The sequence below is a fragment of the Panthera onca genome, chromosome A1 (genome assembly GCF_046562875.1).
Source record: "Panthera onca isolate mPanOnc1 chromosome A1, mPanOnc1 haplotype 2, whole genome shotgun sequence".
NCBI lineage: Eukaryota > Metazoa > Chordata > Mammalia > Carnivora > Felidae > Panthera > Panthera onca.
In genome coordinates, this window is record NC_138339.1 from 135208340 (window position 1) to 135228224 (window position 19885).

Sequence of the window (19885 nt, forward strand, 5' to 3'; positions counted from 1 at the left end):
TGTGTGTGTGTGTGCGTGTGCCCATCACCAACAGAATTTGGAGCCTCTGGAAGTGGGAGCTGGGTCTTTAGCCATTAATTTACTTCACAAGGCTCCCTTCTCGTTATAGTTTCTCCTACGTGCCAGATGCTAGGGATAGGGAGCAAAGAATGTACTTCCAGCCTCTAAGAGTGCTTGGTGGTGACTAAATATACCATTATCTCTCTATGGATCATCCCTACTGCCTTACAATAACCACGGCTAGCGTTAGAACATTTGCTGTGTGCCAGGCACTTTATGTGTTACCTTGTTTCATATTCCCCACAGTCCTACCATTGTTTCCCTTTTACCATTGAGGAAAGCGAGGCACAGAGAGTTTACTCTGCCAGTGAGTGATGAAACCAGATGCGCACCAGACAGGGCTCTGTATAGCGTGTCCCCTTACAGCGATTACAGAAACAGTGTTCCAGAAATGTTGGTTAAATGAAATTACCCATGACACTTGTTCTTTCACCACTCCCGAAAAGTACCTAGGACCAATACCTTTGTCTTTTTACAAATGAATTGAACGGGAACCAACAGAACCACATAATGGGTCAGTATAGAACTGAGAATCCCAGGGTGGCTCCCTTAACCTTGTTCTTTCAAAGCGAGTCGCATGCCTACTTCTGAAACCGGTGTCCCTTCTGAGGTCATCAAAGTCCCCCTGGGTGGGCTGAAGAAACTGAATTCAATGACCCCTGGTGATGGATTTGATTTTCTGAAATAGCCCAAATAATTTGAAGTCACGCCAGGCAAACAAATTGATCGGTGAACTTGGATAATGCCATTTGGCCACCTATCTGGCTGTGCATTCACTACCTGAACTAATGTCATTAGCTTAATTTTGCCATGCAGCCACAACAGAAAACCTTTTTTCCTTTTTCTGTTCCTTGCTTTCATATCTAAGCAATGTAGACAGTAATGACCGTACTCCATCAATCATAGCGAAAAGCCACTAAGGTTTGTAAAGTCACATCTGTAAAAAGCTCCCATGAGTAAAAGCCACTGTGCAAATAGAAGAGGTTATTAGTACTGCTCTTGGCTCTAGACAGGTACTCATTCATCCTTCATGTACTTCTCAGCAGGGCTGGACAACTTGCCCTCCTGTAACTCCACAAAGTGACCCATGGAGGCAACTCTTAGAACTTGTAGCTCAGGTATGCTTGCCCAGCATTACCTTAGACAAGGAGGGGAGAAGGAGAGAGAGATGAAGGCATGTAAGTGAAGCTGATTGATTTTTTTTTTAAGTCTGTTATGGGGCGCCTGGGTGGGTCCATCAGTTAAGCATCCGACTTCGGCTCAGGTCATGATCTCACGGTTTGTGGGTTCCAGCCCCGCGTCTGGCTCTGTGCTGACAGCTCAGAGCCTGGAGCCTGCTTCGGATTCTGTGTCTCCTCTTTCTGCCCCTCCCCCGCTCATGCTCTGTCTCTCAAAAATAAATATTAAAAAATAAAATAACTTTAAAAAGACAATAGCTTTTTTTTTTTTTTTTTTTAGTATTACCTTGGGTTTTTGCCCCATAAACACAGAAATTCTCATAAGTCATGCAATTACCACAAGGAAAGAAAAAAGAAAGTTTGGTGTACTTTTATAATGCTATCAGCTGCATTATGGAGGTTACAGTCCTAACAGGAGAGAACTTGTGTTTGTCATTGGCATTGATCAGATCAATGCCAATGAGATCAACCACTTACAATTTACACTGTGATTACTAGAAGAGTTTGCCAGAGACTACCTTCTGGTTCTGTACATTTCCAGCCTTGTTTTTCTTCCACTGCCTTCATATTGCTGATAAATGGTACCTGGAGGACATATTCATCTCATGATGCCATCTCTGGCCTTTAGTGGGTAGTGGAATGTTCTGGAGAGTCAGGTTGGCTAACAGCAACTCATGTACACAGGCAACTCACATAGACCAATTCCAGTAATCCCAAAGTCACCGTATCTTCAAACAACTTCCCCTTAGCTCATAATGCCAAAAATGCCCTTGCCCACCTGACTGGAGGGCAAGTGTGACAGAGAGAAAATTGGAGTGAAGAGAGAGAGAGTCGTAATTGTAGTTAAGAGATTGTCTGAGAAGTTTACAGAAATGTAGGACTAGGTGCAGAGCTTGCTGTAGACACTCCCAGGGCCTTGGGAGAGGCCTGTGTGAGTGAGTGAAGATTAAGCTTCACTGGGTTTATAATAAATACATTCCTCCTGACCATCTATTCTGGTATGTGGCCAATATAGCATATGGTGCCAACAAATAAGAAAGACTGCTACTCCTGAGGGGCGGAAGCAGGAAGTCTCCCCAGATGTTATTCTACACCCTTCCGGAAGTGCATCAGGCAAGATGTGTGTGAATTTTTGAGGCAGTCACGTGGGTTTCCAGCACGTTCAACACCTGAGGCCAGGATAGAACATGTGTTTTGAGAGAACATTGGGTGCCTGGTATGAGGAGACTGTGGGGAAGTGTCTGGCAAAGCTTGGAAATGAGACTGCAGGTCCTTTCTCCCCTGGCTAGGGTAGCTGTGGGGGGAGTTCTGTTTTCTCCTGCAGGGAAAATTCTAAACCTGCTCCCAGAGAGGACTGTTCCTGTGTCCTTTATTACCTCCTTGCTCCAACTTGTATAGCCCCATTCATCCTGATGTATTCCATCATTTCTCTGCCTTCTGGCAACCTGCCCTTCACTCTCCTCTGAGGCTCAGCCGAGTTCACAGGTCCTGCCTGTGAACCTTCCCCACTAAGAACACTCCATTCACTGAAATACTTACTCCACACTTAGGACACTGCTACTACTGTATCCCCTTAACACAGTCCTGCTTTCTTTGACTGTTATCTCCTCATCCCTGTTCCTGGAGAAGGAAGCCCATTTCCCAGAACTCTACTCCCTCCAGGTTCTAAATATAACCCTTTATGTCTACAACGCCAGCAAGCAGGAGCTGAGACAATGGGCTCATCTGGTGAAAATGGGTCATAATATGCCATGTACAGTGTTCTTCTTCTTTAGGTACCAAAAAGTGCTCTTGTTCTTTCCCTAATAGCAGGAGGAGTGGGCGTCGCTAAGAAAAATCAAGACTGGTGGGAAGGGAGAGAAGAAGGGCCAATACTTCCTCTGCTACTTACTGGTGGCAGCTGGGACAGTAGGCAGAATACAAACAGAACCATTGGAGCCACTAGGTGGAGACATGATGCATATGACTCCAGGGCTACCTTGGACCTGACAGGGTTGTTGACTGCAACCTGGAGTAGTCCCCAAAGCAGAACACAGAAAGAGTCTGAGGTCCCACGGTGGTCCCACATTCCAGCTTAGTGCTGCCTCATCGTTTTGGATCTTGTTTGTTTGTTTGTTTGTTTGTTTTTAATCTGTCTTCTCAGGCGAAGAGAGCAAAAGGAAAAATAAATAGGCGCCCCCGGGTGGCTCAGTTGGTTAAGTGTCCAACTCTTGATTTCTGCTCAGTTTGTGACCTGATGGTTCATGAGTTTGAACCCCGTGTCGAGCTCTGTGCTGACAGTGCGGAGTCTGCCTGAGCTTCTCTCTCCCTATTTCTCTGTTTCTGTGCCCCTCCTCAGCTTTTTCTCTCTCTCTCTCAAAATAAACAAACTTAAAAAAATGGGATTATATCATACTAAAAAGCGTTTCACACAGCAAAGGAAACCAACAAAATGAGAAGGCAATCTATTGAATAGAAAGTATTCACAAATGATATATCTGATAAGGGTTTAAAATCCAACATACATAAAGAACTCATATAACTCAATAGCAGAAAAACACACAACCCCATTAAAAAATGGGCAGAGGGCCTGAATAAACATTTTTCCAAAGAATATGTACAGATGGCCGACAGACACTTGAAAAGATGTTCAACATCACTGATCGTCAGGGAATTGTAAATCAAAACCACAATGAAATATCACCTCATGTCTGTTAGAATGGCTAGTATCGAAAAGACAAGAAATAACAAGTGTTATTGAGGATGCAGAAAAAAGGGAACTCTCATGCACTGTTGGTGGGAATGTAAACTGCTGCAGCCACTATGGAAAACAATATGGAGTTTCCTCAAAAAATTAAAAATGGAACTACTGGAGGATGCAGCAATTTCACTTCTACATATTTATCCAAAGAAGACAGAAACACTATTTGAAAAGGTGTACACATGTCTCTTTTCATTGCAGCATTATTTACAGTAGTCAAGATATGGAAGCAGCCTCAATGTCCATCAATAGATGAATGGATAAAGAAGATATCGCGCACGGACACATACACACACACAGTGGAGTATTAGCCATTCAAAATTGAAATATTGCCATTTGTGGCAATATGGATAGGCTAGAGGGTATTATGCTAAGTGAATTAAGTCTGACAGAGAAAGACAAATACCATATGATTTTGCTTATGTGTGCATTCTAAAAAACAAAACAAAGAAAACAAAGCAGACTTATGAGATCAGAGAACAAACTGAGAGTTACCAGAGGGGAGGGAAGTGGGGGAATGGATGAAATAGGTAAAAAGGATTAAGAGGTACAGACTTCCAGTTATAAAATAAATAAGATATGCATGGGGATGTAACGTACAGCACAGGGAATATAGTCAGTCATCTTGTAACAACTTTGTACGGTGACAGGTGGTAACTAGACTTATTAAGGTGACCATTTCATAATGTATATAAATGGCACTAAATTGTATATCTGAAACTAATACAATACTGTATGTCAGTTATTCTTCATTAACAATAAATAAATAAATAACCTTTTCTCAGGAAAAAAAAGAGGAGGTTAGAGTAATTCATGTTTTTCAAGGTTGCCCAATGTTCTGTATATTTGGGGAAATGATGTTAAAGATTTTCAAACAAGGATCATCTCAGTGGAGGCCAGGAAAGTATTCAATAGTTTCAATGACATCTTGGAACATTGGAAGGGACCTTTTTTTTTTTTTAATTTTTTTAATAGTGTTTATTTATTTATTTTTTTGAGAGAGACAGTGTATGAGTGGGGAGGGGCAGAGAGAGAGGAAGACACAGAATTTGAAGCAGGCTCCAGGCTCCGAGCCGTCAGCACAGAGCCTGACGTGGGCCTTGAACTCATGAGCCGTGAGATCATGACCTAAACTGAAGTCAGATGCTTAACCGAGTAAGTCCCCCCTTTTTGTTTAATTAAAAAAAAATTTTTTTTGGGGGGGGGTAGACCTTTTTTAACCTGAGAGAAAAGGACTGATAAAACCTGAAATGTTAAAAGCATTCCATTTAAAATAGGAAACAAAACAAGAATGTCTGGAATTACTACTCACTCTCAACATTATCATGGAGTTCATTGCTTGTGTGATAAAATAAAGGTTTAGAAGGAGTAAAGAATGGAATCGTGAAAACAAATTTTTTTATTATTTCAAATAATGTTATTGTCTATAAAGAAAATGTCTTAGATTTTACAGATTGATTATTAAAATTAATAAGATTTAGCAAGAAAGTTGAATATAAGATAAACTCAGAAATTTAGTTACATTTCTTTGTAACATCATCAAAAGAAAGTGCAATTAAAAATGTATTTCCAGGGGTGCCTGGGTGGCTCAGTGGGTTAAGTAACCGACTTCGGCTCAGGTCATGATCTCACGGTTTGAGCCCCTTGTTTAGCTGTTTACTGACAGCTCAGAGCCTGGAGCCTCTTCGGATTCTGTGTCTCCCTCTCTCTCTGCCTCTCCCCCGCTCGTGCTCTGTCTCTCAGAAATAAATAAACATTAACAATTATATATATATATATATATATATATATATATATATATATATACACACACACATCTTTCCAATAGCAACAGAGGTGTAAAGTACCTAAGAATAAATCTAACAACATATAAGGTCTTTGTCTAGAATATTCTAAAACTTTATCAAAGGATATTAAAGAAGTCCTAAATAAATGGAGGGACAAACCACGTGCATGAATAGGTATACTCAACACCCTAAAATGAGCAGTAGGCTTAAAGCAATTTCATCAAATCGAGTAATAGACTTAATGCAATTTCAATTAAAAATAAATCTTCATTTGATAAACTGATTCTAAAATGTAAATGAAAACGCAAAAGGGTCAAGAGTAGCCTATCACTTCTGAACTATGTAAGGATTCTTGTCTCATTAGACAACAAAACTTTTAATTATAAAGTCATAGTAATTAAAACAACAATGTATGACAGAAAGAAGAAAGAAAACACACTTTCAGCAGAAAATATGTAAGAACATTCTAATGACCCCAGGGTAGAGAGGGATTTCTTACATAAGTCATGAGAAGTGCAAATCATTAAGAAAATAATGCGTTGAGGGGCGCCTGGGTGGCTCAGTCGGTTAAGCGTCCGACTTCACTCAGGTCATGATCTCACGGTCCGTGAGTTCGAGCCCCGCGTCGGGCTCTGTGCTGACAGCTCAGAGCCTGGAGCCTGCTTCAGATTCTGTGTCTCCCTCTCTGTCTGACCCTCCCCTGTTCATGCTCTGTCTCTCTCTGTCTCAAAAATAAATAAACATTAAAAAAAAAGAAAAAAAAAAAAGAAAATAATGCGTTGATAAATTAGAAACAAGAATGTGGATATGGTATAGAATGTGAAGAGACAGGTCATATCCTGGAATAAAATATTTACACCACATATAATTGACCAAAAAATCTAGTATCTGAAGTGTTTTTAAAACTATCTAAAAATAAGAGGCGCTTGGGTGGCCCAGTTGGTTGACTTTTGACTCAGGTCATGATCTCAGGTCATGACCTCGCTGTGAGAGCGAGCCCTGTTGTCAGGTACCACACTGAGCGTGGAGCCTGCTTGGGATTCTCTCTCCTTCTCTGCCCCTCTCCTGCTCATGCGCATGTGGGTGCACACACATTCTCTTTCTCTCAAAATAAATAAACATTAAAAAATATCTGAAAAAAAAAAAAAAAAGAAAGAAAAAGGCAGTAACCCATCTTCCCCTGCCTCCTGACCCAAAGGGTCAGGGAAATGAACATGAAAACCTCATTGAGATGGCATTTCACAGCTTCCATATTGGAAAAAACTTAAAAGCCAGGCAATGCCAATGTTGTGGAGGCAGCAGAATAGCTGTGGGTGAGAGCGTAAATGACACCAGCTTGGAACACAGGTTGACATCATGAGCAGGGTTAGTCGTGCCTGTAATCTGTGACCCAGCAATTCCTCTGCTGGATCCATACTTTACAGACACTCTTACACAAGCACATGGCAAGGCATGGGCAGGATGCAGTATTTCTTGACACAGCAAAAAACTGGAAAGCACCCAGAGACGGGCCAGAATGCCCTTCTAAAGGGAACAACACATCGTGATACTCCCATGTTCTAAACCTCCCATTGGTTTCCCACTGCAGTTAAAATAGAATTCTAAACCCCTACATCCAATGCTTCTCCCTCCGATTTCATCGGATGCCACTGTCCCCTGGTTCCTCAAGACATAAGATCCTCCCTACCTCAGGGCAACGTGTTCCTTCTCAGTCATTCCATGGTTGGCTCTTTTTTCATCCTCTTGGACAGCTGAATTATCACTTCCTTGAAGAGTCCTTTATTTCCCACCCCATCTAAGTTAGTTTTCCCTATTTTATTCTCTATATCAGCCCTGTAATTGTTTCCTATGATAATATATGTTAATACAAGAATTATGTATGCATGTGTGGATGCATTCATGCGTTCATAATTTTTTATCCTCTTTGACATTAAACTAATAACCTTTATGAGGGCAGAGACTAGGTCTGTCTTGCTCATGACTGTATCCACTGTGCATTCCACATAGCCTAGTGTATGATAGTCACACACTAAATCTTTGTTGAATGATTGAATAAGAAAACTGCATAAATTGTATCTGTGCCTACTTGAAGCAGTATGTTGATCTCAGAATATCTTTTAGCTCTAGTTCATGGAAAGGGTAATGGGATCCCACATCAGCCACATAGATTCTTAGTATTTAGTTAGAAGTTAAAGGGAAGTGTTAACCTGTTTTTGTTTTTGTTTTTTACCTGAAATAATTGACCAATGTGCTTCCATGAATTATTTTGAATGATTTAATATATAATACATTAAGTAGATTTTTCACCTAGACTGAAAGTCCTTCATTGCCCAAACTGTTTGGAGATACGTGTAATGTTTTTAGATTGGTTCCGATACACATTAAAAAAAAAATGCTTCTAGCTACTAATATAGACGTTTGATGTTGACTATTCTTTAAAAAAAATTTTTTTTAAACATTTATTTGTTTTTGAGAGACAGATCATGAGCCAGGGAGGGGCAGAGAGAGAGGGAGACACAGAATCCGAAGCAGGTTCCAGGCTCTGAGCTGTCAGTGCAGAGTCCGTGGGCACCTCAGACCCATGAACCATGAGATCATGACCTGAGCCAAGGTTGGATGCTTAACTGACTGAGTCACCCAGGCGTCCCTGATGTTGAATATTCTGATATGCAGGTAAAATAGGCCTGGGCTGTTTTTGAAAGGGGCTTGAATTTAGGTTGATGCAGGTTTTTATTTTTATCCTATTTATTTATACTTATTTAAATAATATATGCATATTATTTAAATTATATTTTCTGTATTTTTTGCATTTAAAAAATTTATTTATGTACTTTAATTTCATTTTGCCTGATTAGACCTTGAACTCCTAGAAGCGTCTGCATTACAGCCTACACAAGAGATGGATGAAGCAGACAAAATGATTCGAGAAACATTTCAAATGTGGAAGTAATACAAAGTAATACAAAGATTTGACATGCTCAGTCATAGGAGTTGTGCTCATGCTCAGACAATTCACGTCAGATAGATGGATGTTAATGATGGATGGAAAAATTAAGTTAACTTAAAATAGGTGCATCATGCAACATTTTGCGTAAATTCGGGCTCTTTGTCCCTAAAACTTCTTTAAAAAATGTCTTCACTTGTTTCTGTAACCCGACATTCTGATACCCAAACACCATTAAATGAAGTGGGATTTCTTGGTTTCTGTTTAATTTTTAAAAGCTATAATTTTGAGCACTTTTTCTTTTTTAGAGAGAGAGAGGGAGGGTGCAAGTGAGTGAGGGGCAGAGAGAGAGAGAAGTGGGCTCACCAGATGTGGGACTTGAACTCACGAACAGTGAGATCATGAACTGAGCTGAAGTCAGATGCTTAATGACTGAGCCACCCAGGCGCCCTGAGCACTTTTTTGTATAAATGATTTAAAATGATTAAAAAACAAAACAAACGACCACCTTTCTGGCTGTGGTGCTGTGTAAAAAGTCAACTTCCTGTTTGGAGGTCACTTCTCTGCCTTCCCTTGACAGGCTTAATGGAAGTAACATGAAAGTTGGGTAAGAAACTTTTTCTTGTAATTGATTTCCACTTGCGTTTGATTTCTTATATCAAATTATATCTCTAGGAACTTATAAAGTGTAAGTTCCTAGAGAATTATTATGAGACCAAAATGAATAAAGAGTTAGCAACACAAATTTTCATTAAAAATATGTAATTATTAAGGGCGCCTGGGTGGCTCGGTCCGTTAAACGTCTGACTCTTGGTTTGATCTCGCAATTTGTGAGTTCCAGCCCCGCATCCGGCTGTGTCTTGACATCAGGAGCCTACTTGGGATTCTCTCTCTTTCTCCCTGCCCCTCCCCTGTGCATGCACGCACACATGCTCTCTCTTTGAAAATAAATAAACATTTAAAAAAATGTAATTATCAGAGTGATGTTAATATAGGCATTAATATTTATAGCTAAAAAGAGCATGTTCTGAATCAGGCCAAAGCAGCTATAAATCACTATATGGTAAGTAGTTGAACCACACCCCACAGCTAATACTGTTTCGATAATTAATTTAGAAAGCCCCTGCATTTACTTTTTTGATATTAACACAGTAATTCTGACACCAAAGTAAGGTTTTGGGCTCAACTATTTGGGCTTCAGTTCCTATGAACCTGAAAGTGATCAGGAATTAAAGAATGGCAGAGCTGGCTAGTCATCTAGTACTAAAAAAGTCCTAAAGAAGGCACTAACGATTATTTTCCCTTAATAATGGTCATAGCTCTATTTGCTCAGCAAGTCACATTCTTTGCTGTGTACCCCCTTCCAGTCCACTGGCCCAGATGCCTCGGCTTGTGCCTTGTCCTTCCCCTTGGCAGAGGATGAGGAAGGAGCTCTCCCCAGAACACCTGTCAGGTGGCTGAGGCCACCAAGGTGACACGCGAGATGTACCCACCTGAGAAGCACAGAGCTGGGGCAGTCTGTGGCGCTGTGTGGGGCCTCGGTGCCTGCCTTTCTTGGGCTGCCCGGAATGTCAAACCGGAACACCGTGTCACTGGAAGACAGCCTTTTCTTCACCATTGCGCCCGTGCCGATCGGCAGGTCAGGAAATAAGCTCAAAGGCTCATTTCTGAATCCCCCACCTCCGATGATGTGAAAATCCCTGCGTTTGGCTTTGCTCCGTTCCCCCAGTGCAGGAAACTCTTCATGCCTAATCTGGCTGAGGCTATTTTTTTTTTTTTTGAAGTCGGTTAATGAGTAACGTGGAAGTATGACACAGAGTGGTTTTCATCCTGCCCACATTTGCTCTGAAGGGAAAAATAAACGTGTTTGGGAAATTCAGCTTTCGGTTTACTAATATGAACACCACACAACTCTGGGTTTAGGCAGCAAAATGTCCGGGAAAGTGAACACATAAAAAGTGGGGTGCAGAAACTGTCAGCAGTATCTCCTGGGCCTGACCCCTGGGGTGGAGAATGTGGACGTGCTTTATGCCTTCATGCGTGCAGGAGATAACCAGCCCACCAGCACGCCACAGCCCACACTTGGGCAAGTTTGGCAAGACTCGCAAGAGCTCGGGGGCTGTGCTTCATGGTCCTTGGGACCTGAAGGGTTCTGGGATTCCTTTTTTTTCTAATGTTTATTTATTTTTGACAGAGAGAGCATGAGCAGGGGAGGGGCAGAGAGAGGGAGACACAGAATCTGAAGCAGGCTCCAGGCTCTGAGCTGTCAGCACAGAGCCCGACGTGGCTCGAACCCACAGACCGCGAGATCATGAGCTGAGCCGAAGTCAGACGCCCAACCGACTGAGCCACCCAGACGCTCCAAGAGTTCTGGAATTCTTATGGAAGGGGAAACGTACAAAGAGAAGCTCAGGATTCAGGCTGTGTATTTTGCTGGGTTATGGGCAGCCGTGACCTCTTTCACTGCCACCCCCACCACCACCAGAAAGACAAACAAATAATCCGTAGGAGGTGAGGGTTCCAGTTCCATCTGTGTTGCTTTCTGGCTGTGTAACCTCCGGTTATCTCCAGCCTGCTGAGCGTGGTGTCTGCTATGCCTGTCTCACAGTACTCGGGTACCTGGGATGGCTCAGTCAGTTGAACGTCCAACTTCAGCCCAGGTCACGATCTTGTGAGTTCGAGCCCTGCACCGGGCTCTGAGCTGACAGCACAGAGCCTGCTTGGGATCCTCTGTCTCCCCCTCCCCGCCCCTCCACCCCCGCTCACATTCCCTCTCTCAAAAAATAGATAAAACATTAAAAAAAAAAAAGGGGAATGAAATCTAGGAGAAAATGCTGTGGAAATTTGCCATACTGCTATGTGTTATTGTTATTTAGAACCCATTTAAGCAGGAAGTTCAGCAGGTGAGTTTCTTTATGTGACGTTATTCACTCACTCTGTGTTCACGCACAAGGAAAACGTCTGTGTCCCACCACCCATGTTCCTAGCAGTAGTGAAGGATTTGGTCCAGAGTGGCCACACGTACTGGCATTGGCGAATGGTGGTTTGAGTGAGTCACAGACTGTGGAAGAGAGCAAAGTTTCCCCGGGAGATCAAATCTTTAGCCTTGGCCTCGTTAGCCCTTTTCTCTAACCAGCTGGTCACCAGCCAGGGACAGGTTTGTGCTGCTCTGTGTGCAGCACTGACTCTAAGTACACTTTTGAAATTAAAGGAAGTATGTCTTTTGCTGGGATTTTAGTGGTTCCTAATAGGGTGACCAACTTATCCCAGTTTGTCCAGGAGTTTCTGGTTTCAGCCCTGAAGGCCTTACTGTGTCTGCTCAGTGTGGGGCAAACCGCTACAGCTGGTCATGCTGGTTCATTCTTTCTTTCTTTTTTTAATTTTTTTTTAACATTTGTTTATTTCTGAGAGACTGAGACAGAGCATGAGTGGGAGAGGAGCAGAGAGAGAAGGGGGACACAGAGCCTGAAGCAGGCTCCAGGCTCTGAGCTGTCAGCACAGAGCCAGACGCAGGGCTCGAACTCATGGGCGGCGTGATCATGACCTGAGCCAAAGTCGAATGCTTAAGCCACTGAGCCACCCAGGCGCCACCCCCCCCCCCCCCACTTTTTAAAAAAATTTATTTATTTATTATTTTGAGAGAGAAAGAGAGAGAGTGTGCAAGTAGTGAAGGGGCAGAGAGAGAGGGAGAGAATGAGAATCCCAAGTAGGCTCTGTACTTTCAGCGTGGAGCCCAATGCAGGGCTTGAACTCCCGGACCGGACCGCCAGACAAGACCATGACCTGAGTCAAGTCAAACACTCACCTGACTGAGCCACCCATGCTTCCCTGCTCACACTGGTTCCTAGCGCCTTCTGGCTGCAATTCCGATGGTGCGCTTTGCCCAGCTTTTCTTTGTCCTCTTTGATAGTGCGATATCTGTATTTCTCCTTTCCCCCTTATCTCTATGCTAATGTTGGAAAGACATCAGATAAACTAAGTTTTACTAAGGTGTTGGATTAAATAAACCAATATCATACTTCATATAAGAGCAACAACCTGCGAGCCAGTTTCTGCTCTTTGTAAACAAAAAAGTCTAAACGGCACATGTATTCATAGCTGATGCAACAGACTTTGTTACTATCTCCCAGGCACGGTTGGATTTTAGCTGGGGCACTGCTTAACTTAAGAGAGGATGTCTCTAAAGGAGGAAATTCCAGTGTCACCAGGCAGTCTTTGGACATATTTTTCAGTAGAGAAGCTACTGACTCCTCAACAAAGTTTTATTAGCAAAATTGCCTGCTAGCCACAGTGCATGATGCAAAAAATTTTTTAAACATGGGTCCTTCTCCAATCACGAAGCTAGAAAGAGACACTGTACATAACTGAAAAGTTAACTAACAATACAGCAGGAAGGAAGGCAGTAAACCAGACTATTACTTCTCCCATCTGTGGACTACCTAATATCTTTTGAGTCTATGTAGCATCTCTGCTAGGTAATTTTAAAATAACAGCTCAGTCAATCCTTGTCCAAACCACATTTTTACAGACGATGAAACTTTATCTTAAAAACGGTTAAGCAACTTGGCCATAATTAAGTGGCCATAAGAATGCGGCCCTGCTGCAATTCATTCGTTCATTCAACAAGTGTTTATATGTTAAGCATATAAAAGGAGGAGAGATTATTTATTTACGTTTAAGAGGAGGCAAGATCTTTGAATCTGGGAAGATTTATTTTTTTATTTTTAACATTTATTTATTTTTGAGACAGAGAGAGACACAGTATGAACAGGGGAGGGGCAGAGAGAGAGGGAGACACAGAATCGGAAGCAGGCTCCAGGCTCTGAGCCATCAGCCCGGAACCCGACGCGGGGCTCGAACTCGCGGAGCACAAGATCGTGACCTGAGTTGAAGTCGGACGCTTAACCGACTGAGCCACCCAGGCGCCCCGAATCTGGGAAGATTTAGAAAAGCCTACAGGGACAGGTGGAGTGTGAGTTAAACTCTGAGGGATGAGGAGAGATTGGAAAGGCAGAAGGGGAAGGGAGGGGAGTTCATGACCAAATAATTAGACTCTGACCAGGTGTGTGTGTGAGTGGAGACTGGTGAGGAAGGTAATCGTTTCGAACACTTACGTGGAGGCTGAGTGATGAAGGACCCCGAACGCCAGTGGCTAGTTCAAGCTTTATCTCATAGGTAGTAGGAATACAAAGTTGCAAACTGAATTTGAAGGCCATGGACATGATACTTTGAAAGCAGAAAATGACCTCAAGCGTCTTGGTGATACAATTACTTCATTCATGCAGCAGCTATCAGTCTTAGGGAAACAACTCTGAAGTGGTTGAAGCCGTATTGACTGAGCTCTTATGTAAGATGCGAATTCTTTTCTTATCAGAAGAAATTGTGTCAAAGATGAGGTTTGCTGAAAGTGGAGAGCAGGGGTCACATACTCAAGTACCGTCAAGAGCCTGGAAAGCAAGTAAAATTGTGAGGTGGGGCTAGAAGCCAGCAGAAAGTGGTAGAAAAGGGCAGTGTGTATGTTCTCCCTAGAGACCTGCAAGTTTTTTTTTTGTTTTTTTTTAGTGTGTATTTTTTGGGGCACCTGGGTGACTCAGTTAAGCATCTGACTTCGGCTCCGATCGTAATCTTGTGGTCTGTCAGTTCGAGCCCTGTGTTGGGGTCTGTGCTGACAGCTCAGAGCCTGGAGCCTGCTTCAGACTCTGTGTCTCCCTCTCGCTCTGCCCCTCGCCCGCTCGTGCTCTGTCTCTCTCAAAAAATAAACAAAAATTTAAAAAATGTTTATTTTTTGAGAGAGAGCGAGAGAGAGAGCATGAGCAAGCATGGGTGGGGGAGAGGCAGAGAGAGGACAGAGGACTGAAGTAGGCTCTGATCTGATAGCAGTGAGCCTGACGTAGGGCTCAACCTCAATGAACCGTGAGATCTTGACTTGAGCTGAGGTCGGATGCTCACCCAGGCACACTTGTTTTGTTTTGTTTTTAGTCCTGGTATAGTTTACACACAGTGCTGTGTTACTTTCACGTGTACAGTATAGCAATTCAACAGGTCAATACATTACTCAGTACTCATCACTATAAATGTATTCTTTTTTTTTTTTAATTTTTTTAACGTTTATTCATTTTTGAGAGACAGAGTGCGAGTGGGGGAGAGGCAGAGACAGAGAGGGAGACACAGAATCTGAAGCAGGCTCCAGGCTCTGAGCTGTCAGCACAGAGCCCGATGCGGGGCTCGAACTCACGAATTGTGAGATCATGACCTGAGCCGAAGTTGGTTGCTCAACCACTGAGCCACCCAGGTGCCCCTATAAATGTATTCTTTTTTTTTTTTTAATTTTTTTTAACGTTTATTTATTTTTGAGACAGAGAGAGACAGAGCATGAACGGGGGAGGGGCAGAGAGAGAGGGAGACACAGAACGGAAGCAGTCTCCAGGCTCTGAGCCATCAGCCCAGAGCCCCATGCGGGGCTCGAACTCATGGACCGCGAGATCGTGACCCGGGCTGAAGTCGGACGCTTAACCGACTGAGCCACCCAGGCGCCCCCCTATAAATGTATTCTTAATCTACACCACCTACTTCACCCATCCTCTCACCTACCTCCCCTCAGGTAACCACCAATTATAAAGAACTTACACAAGTCAACATAAAAACAAAAGAAAACAAAACAAAAAAAAACCCACCACTGAACAATCCAATTAAAAAATGGGCAAAAGACATGAACAAATATTTCTCCAAAGAAGACATCCAGACGGCCAACAGTCACATGAAAAGATGCTGAACATCACTCATTAGTCAAGGACAGTCAGGTTTTAAATGCCCAGATGCTGGTGGCATGGACAATGTGAACCCGCGTCAGTGTGGGATCCAGCGGTGGCGTGCCCCCTGAACTTCACTTCTGGTTAGGGGCTGTCTATGCTAAATGTTTCAAAATTTGCTAGTCGTTATGTTTGGACCTTATGGTCAAGCAGGAATGAAGTTCCAAAGGCACACGACCACAGAGAGAAACCGTGAATTCTGTCGCTTTATTTTTAAGATTAATGGCAGTTGTCCACTGTGCAGGAATCCACATCCGCAGGCACCCACCTGCCGTGTTTGACCCCTTCAGCTGTTTAGACGTGGCCGCTGCTCAGGGTGCTGCTTGCCTTTGCCGTAGCTTTCATTTTTGTGTGTGAAAACTAAAACAAAGATCAGGCAATCAAAGATAAACACCTGGAGTAGGATATTTATATAAATACAGCTATAACAGTAGCACACACACTGGAAAAAAATGGCAGTAGGTAGAATACATGTAAAATAAAGATTGAAGAGACCTTATTATCTCCTCCCACGGAAACTGAGATTACGAAAACCAAACAAGACAGATGCTGACAGCCTGAAGCAAGACCACCGATGATTCGAATATCTCATTTTTCTGATGCTCTCCAGTAAGTCACACATTATATCTTTCTTTAAAAAAAAAAAAAGTTTATTTCGAGAGAGAAAACGCGAGTGGGGGAGGGGCAGAGAGAGAGGGAGAGAGAATCCCAAGCAGGCTCCCCCCACATGTGGGGCTCGAACCCGCGAACGGTGAGATCATGACCTGAGCCAGGGTCGGACCCAGGTGCCCCAGTCACATGTTATATCTTTATAAGCAGAGGCTGTAAAAGACGTTCTGAGGTAGAAAAGGACAATGAATTTGACCTCTCCCTTTTGGTAAGTTCAATGAACATCTCCGCACTTTTTTCCTTGCTATTGAATGAAAAGATATTAGGCTAGATTTGGCCTGGTGACATCTGCTGTTTGGCCTTTGCCATGTTTCATAAGTAGAAATTTCTTGTGCATTTCACAGAAAACATTTTTCTCTGACCTTGCCTAGAAAATCGGATCTGCAAGTGTGGTAATAGTTGGCTGATACGAAGTAGTAGTGCCCCCTTGTGGCGGGGCTGATCTCTGCAGGCTGCCTCTGCTCTCAGCCCTCTCCATGGCTCATTCTGCCTGCTTTGATTCACTGAGTTCTCAAAAACGTGCTTTTGAGTTTAACACTGCCAGCTTACATGGTGTTGAAAGTCTTCTCTAGCCCTAATTTTCTCTCCTTAAACCCGAGTTTTTTTCTTCAATGAAACAAGGTCTGTAGTTCCAAGAATTTAAGTCTTGTTCAATGATGACTATCTTTGGTTATTATGTCTAGCCATTCTGAAGTCCACAAATAGGGACCTAATATGCTTACTGGTGCTCAGCTGGGTGGGGGGTGGGAAACTCATGCCTATATCTCGGCCCCCCCCCCCCCCCCCCCCCCGCCCTTCCTCCTTGAGGTGTAGGAATGGGATGCTGGGGCACAAGACCAAACTGGAAACACCAGATAAACATCACAGCTTCAAAACTGAACTTTCCAGAGGCATGGATTGTGAATATGCATTTAAAAATACACTAAATTTCCTCTACAATTGAGCAGTGTTACAGGTATTTGTGCTTTAAGATTTATCTGGTGGATTATGCTGTGTTCAGGTTAGTATTTTTTTTTTTTTAATATTTATTCATTTTTGAGAGAGAGAGAGGCAGAGAGAGAGGGAGACAGAGAATTCCAAGCAGAGTCCGTGCTGTCAGCAGAGAGCTGCCCTGGGGCTCGAACTCACTAACCGTGATATCATGAGCTGAAACCACGACTTTAACAGTTAACCCACTAAGCCAGCCAGGCGCCCCTTAAGTATCTGATTCTTGATTTTGGCTCAGGTCATTATCTCACCTTTTGTGAGTTCAAGCCCTGTGTCCGAGCCCTGCATTAGGCTCTGTGCTGGCAGTGTGGACCCTGCTTTGGATTCTCTCTCCCTCTCTCTCTGTCCCTCCCCCACCTGTGTGTGCATGCTTTATCTCTCCCTCAAAATAAATAAATGAACTTAAAAAAAAAAAAAAAAAGGGCGCCTGGTTGGCTCGGCTGGTTAAGTGTGTGACTTGATTTCAGCTCAGGTAATAATCCCAGTATCGTGGGATTGAGTCTTGCATGGAGCTTCATGCTGAGTGTGGAGCCTGCTTGAGATTCCTTCTCCCTTTCTCTATTTCCCTTTGCCCCTCTCCCCTGTTTGCGCACGCTCTCTCTAAAATTAAAACAAAATTAAATTAAATTAAATTAAATTAAATTAAATTAAATTAAAAATAATCAGACACTTAACTGACTGAGCCACCCAGGTGCTCCTCAGGTTATTATTAATATAATTAATTTTATACTCTTAAGTGTATGCTAGTAACTTTTGGGCAAAAAAGTGTGTATTCTGGTGGAGTTGCCCTGAAATTCAGACTTCATCTTGGAATAGCTGTATATGGAAAACCGGTTTCAGTATGTTGTGAATGTATCCACATTTCTAGAGTGATTTATAATGTGTGTTTGGAGGGTAGGTTATTTGCATTGGAAGGGTAGCTCCATTGTTTCCTTGCTGTGTTATTTTAGAAAGGTTCTTAACCTCTCCAAACATCTGGAAAAATGGCAATAACAGTATCAGTCTCAAAAGGCTCTGGAGAGGACTTGTTACAATAACATACAGCTTAAGCATGAAGCCCGTACTCAGGAGGCATGCAGAAGATACTAGCGATATGGTTGAGTGGTCTTATTATAATACAATCCAAAGATATAATTTCCTTCTCTGGAATGTGACATCAGCTGTGGGCCTGCATGTGGCTTGTGGAAAATCTAATCGCAGAGAGAGAGAGAGAGAGAGATCAAGTACTACCAATTTGTGCCCATGGGGTATTGACATTGGTGCTAATGGCCCCCCCAAGCAGCCTGGAATGCTCAGTCTAACTAATGAAGTAGGTCATATCTCAAGTCCCTTGTTCCTTCCTCTCAAGCCCCTTTGGTCTGTGGCTTCTGTGATCACAATTGGAGAGGAGGTTAATTCCTCCTCTGAAGTCATGAGCCCTTCTCAGAGAGGATGTGACAGGGGGCTCGAACCCACGAGCCGCGAGATCATGATCTGAGGTGAAGTCAGATGCTTAACCGACTGAGCCACTAATATTGTTTTCGTGTAGGACAAGAGAGGGACATGGCCATGTCATCTACAGCCTTTCATCTTCCACTGCTGTTGTGTGAAGTAACTAAAAAAAAAATTATTTTGCTCTTAGGCTTTAACTTTCTTAAGCTCTGTCGTTTATTATATTTTATTTTATGTTAAAGTTTTTTTTTTTTTTTTTTTTTTTTTAGTTTTAAGTAATCTCTATACCCACCATAGGGCTTGACCTCATAACCCAGAGACAAGAGTCACATGCTCTTCTGACTGACCCAGCCAGGTGCCCCTGTTTGTTACAATATTTTATTTTATTTTATTTTATTTATTTATTATTTTTTTTTAATTAACGTTTATTTATTTTTGAGACAGAGAGAGACAGAGCATGAACAGGGGAGGGGCAGAGAGAGAGGGAGACACAGAATCAGAAACAGGCTCCAGGCTCTGAGCTGTCAGCACAGAGCCCGACGCGGGGCTCCAACTCACAGACCGCGAGATTGTGACCTGAGCCGAAGTCGGACGCCCAACCGACCGAGCCACCCAGGCGCCCCGTTTGTTACAATATTTTAAAATTTCCCCAGTTCTCTGAATTTCAAGCATTTCCTCCCCATATTTTGCTGTTGGATTACAGGAGCAGGTATATATTTTATTTAAAAACACACACTCTCTGTGTTTGAATTGTTTTCTTTTTTAAAATATTTATGTTGAGAGAGAGCACCTGTGTGTAATTAGAGAGAGAGAGAGAGAGAGAGAGAGAGAGAGAGAGAGAGAGAGAGAATCTCAAGTAGGCTGCATGCTGTCAGCACAGAGCCTCACACAAGGGCTTGATCCTAAGAACTGTGAGATTGTGACCTGAGCCAAAATCAAGAGTCCACTGCTCAACCGACTGAGGCACCCAGGTGCCCCTCTGTGTTTGAATTCTTATGATGCCTCTTAATAGCTTAGTTTTCTAATCTGTGAAATGGGAATAATAATGGTCTTTGCCTACCGGGTTTGTCAGGAAAGTGAATTAGTACTTGTAAAGACTTTGAATATTGCCTGAAACATAATAAGCTTTTATAATTTATAGTTATAATTTATAATATAACAGCTATATAATAAGCTGTTATAATTATTGTTACCAACATTTATAGTAAAATCATAGGGCCTTAGTTACAGGAACTATTTTTGAAGAGTAAAAAAACACCTTAATGTATAGTTTATATAAC

The 19885-nt window shown here is 42.6% G+C and overlaps 1 protein-coding gene and 1 long non-coding RNA gene across 3 annotated transcripts in view; one reads left to right on the plus strand and one right to left on the minus strand.

Annotated features, from left to right (window-relative positions):
• The window catches only part of GRAMD2B (GRAM domain containing 2B), a 136832-nt gene that overhangs the window by 112554 nt on the left and 4393 nt on the right, over nt 1-19885 (minus strand). The window contains exon 1 of one of the 2 annotated variants that reach the window (XM_060636244.3): nt 10203-10449. The exons of the other annotated variant lie outside the window; for it this stretch is intronic. Coding sequence (XP_060492227.1) covers nt 10203-10327 — 125 coding nt within the window. The 5' untranslated portion in view covers nt 10328-10449. Of the gene's footprint in view, nt 1-10202; nt 10450-19885 lie in introns of those variants that run through there. 2 annotated transcript variants of the gene reach the window in all.
• The window catches only part of LOC145715445 (uncharacterized), a 77153-nt gene that overhangs the window by 32122 nt on the left and 25146 nt on the right, over nt 1-19885 (plus strand). The window lies entirely within an intron of this gene.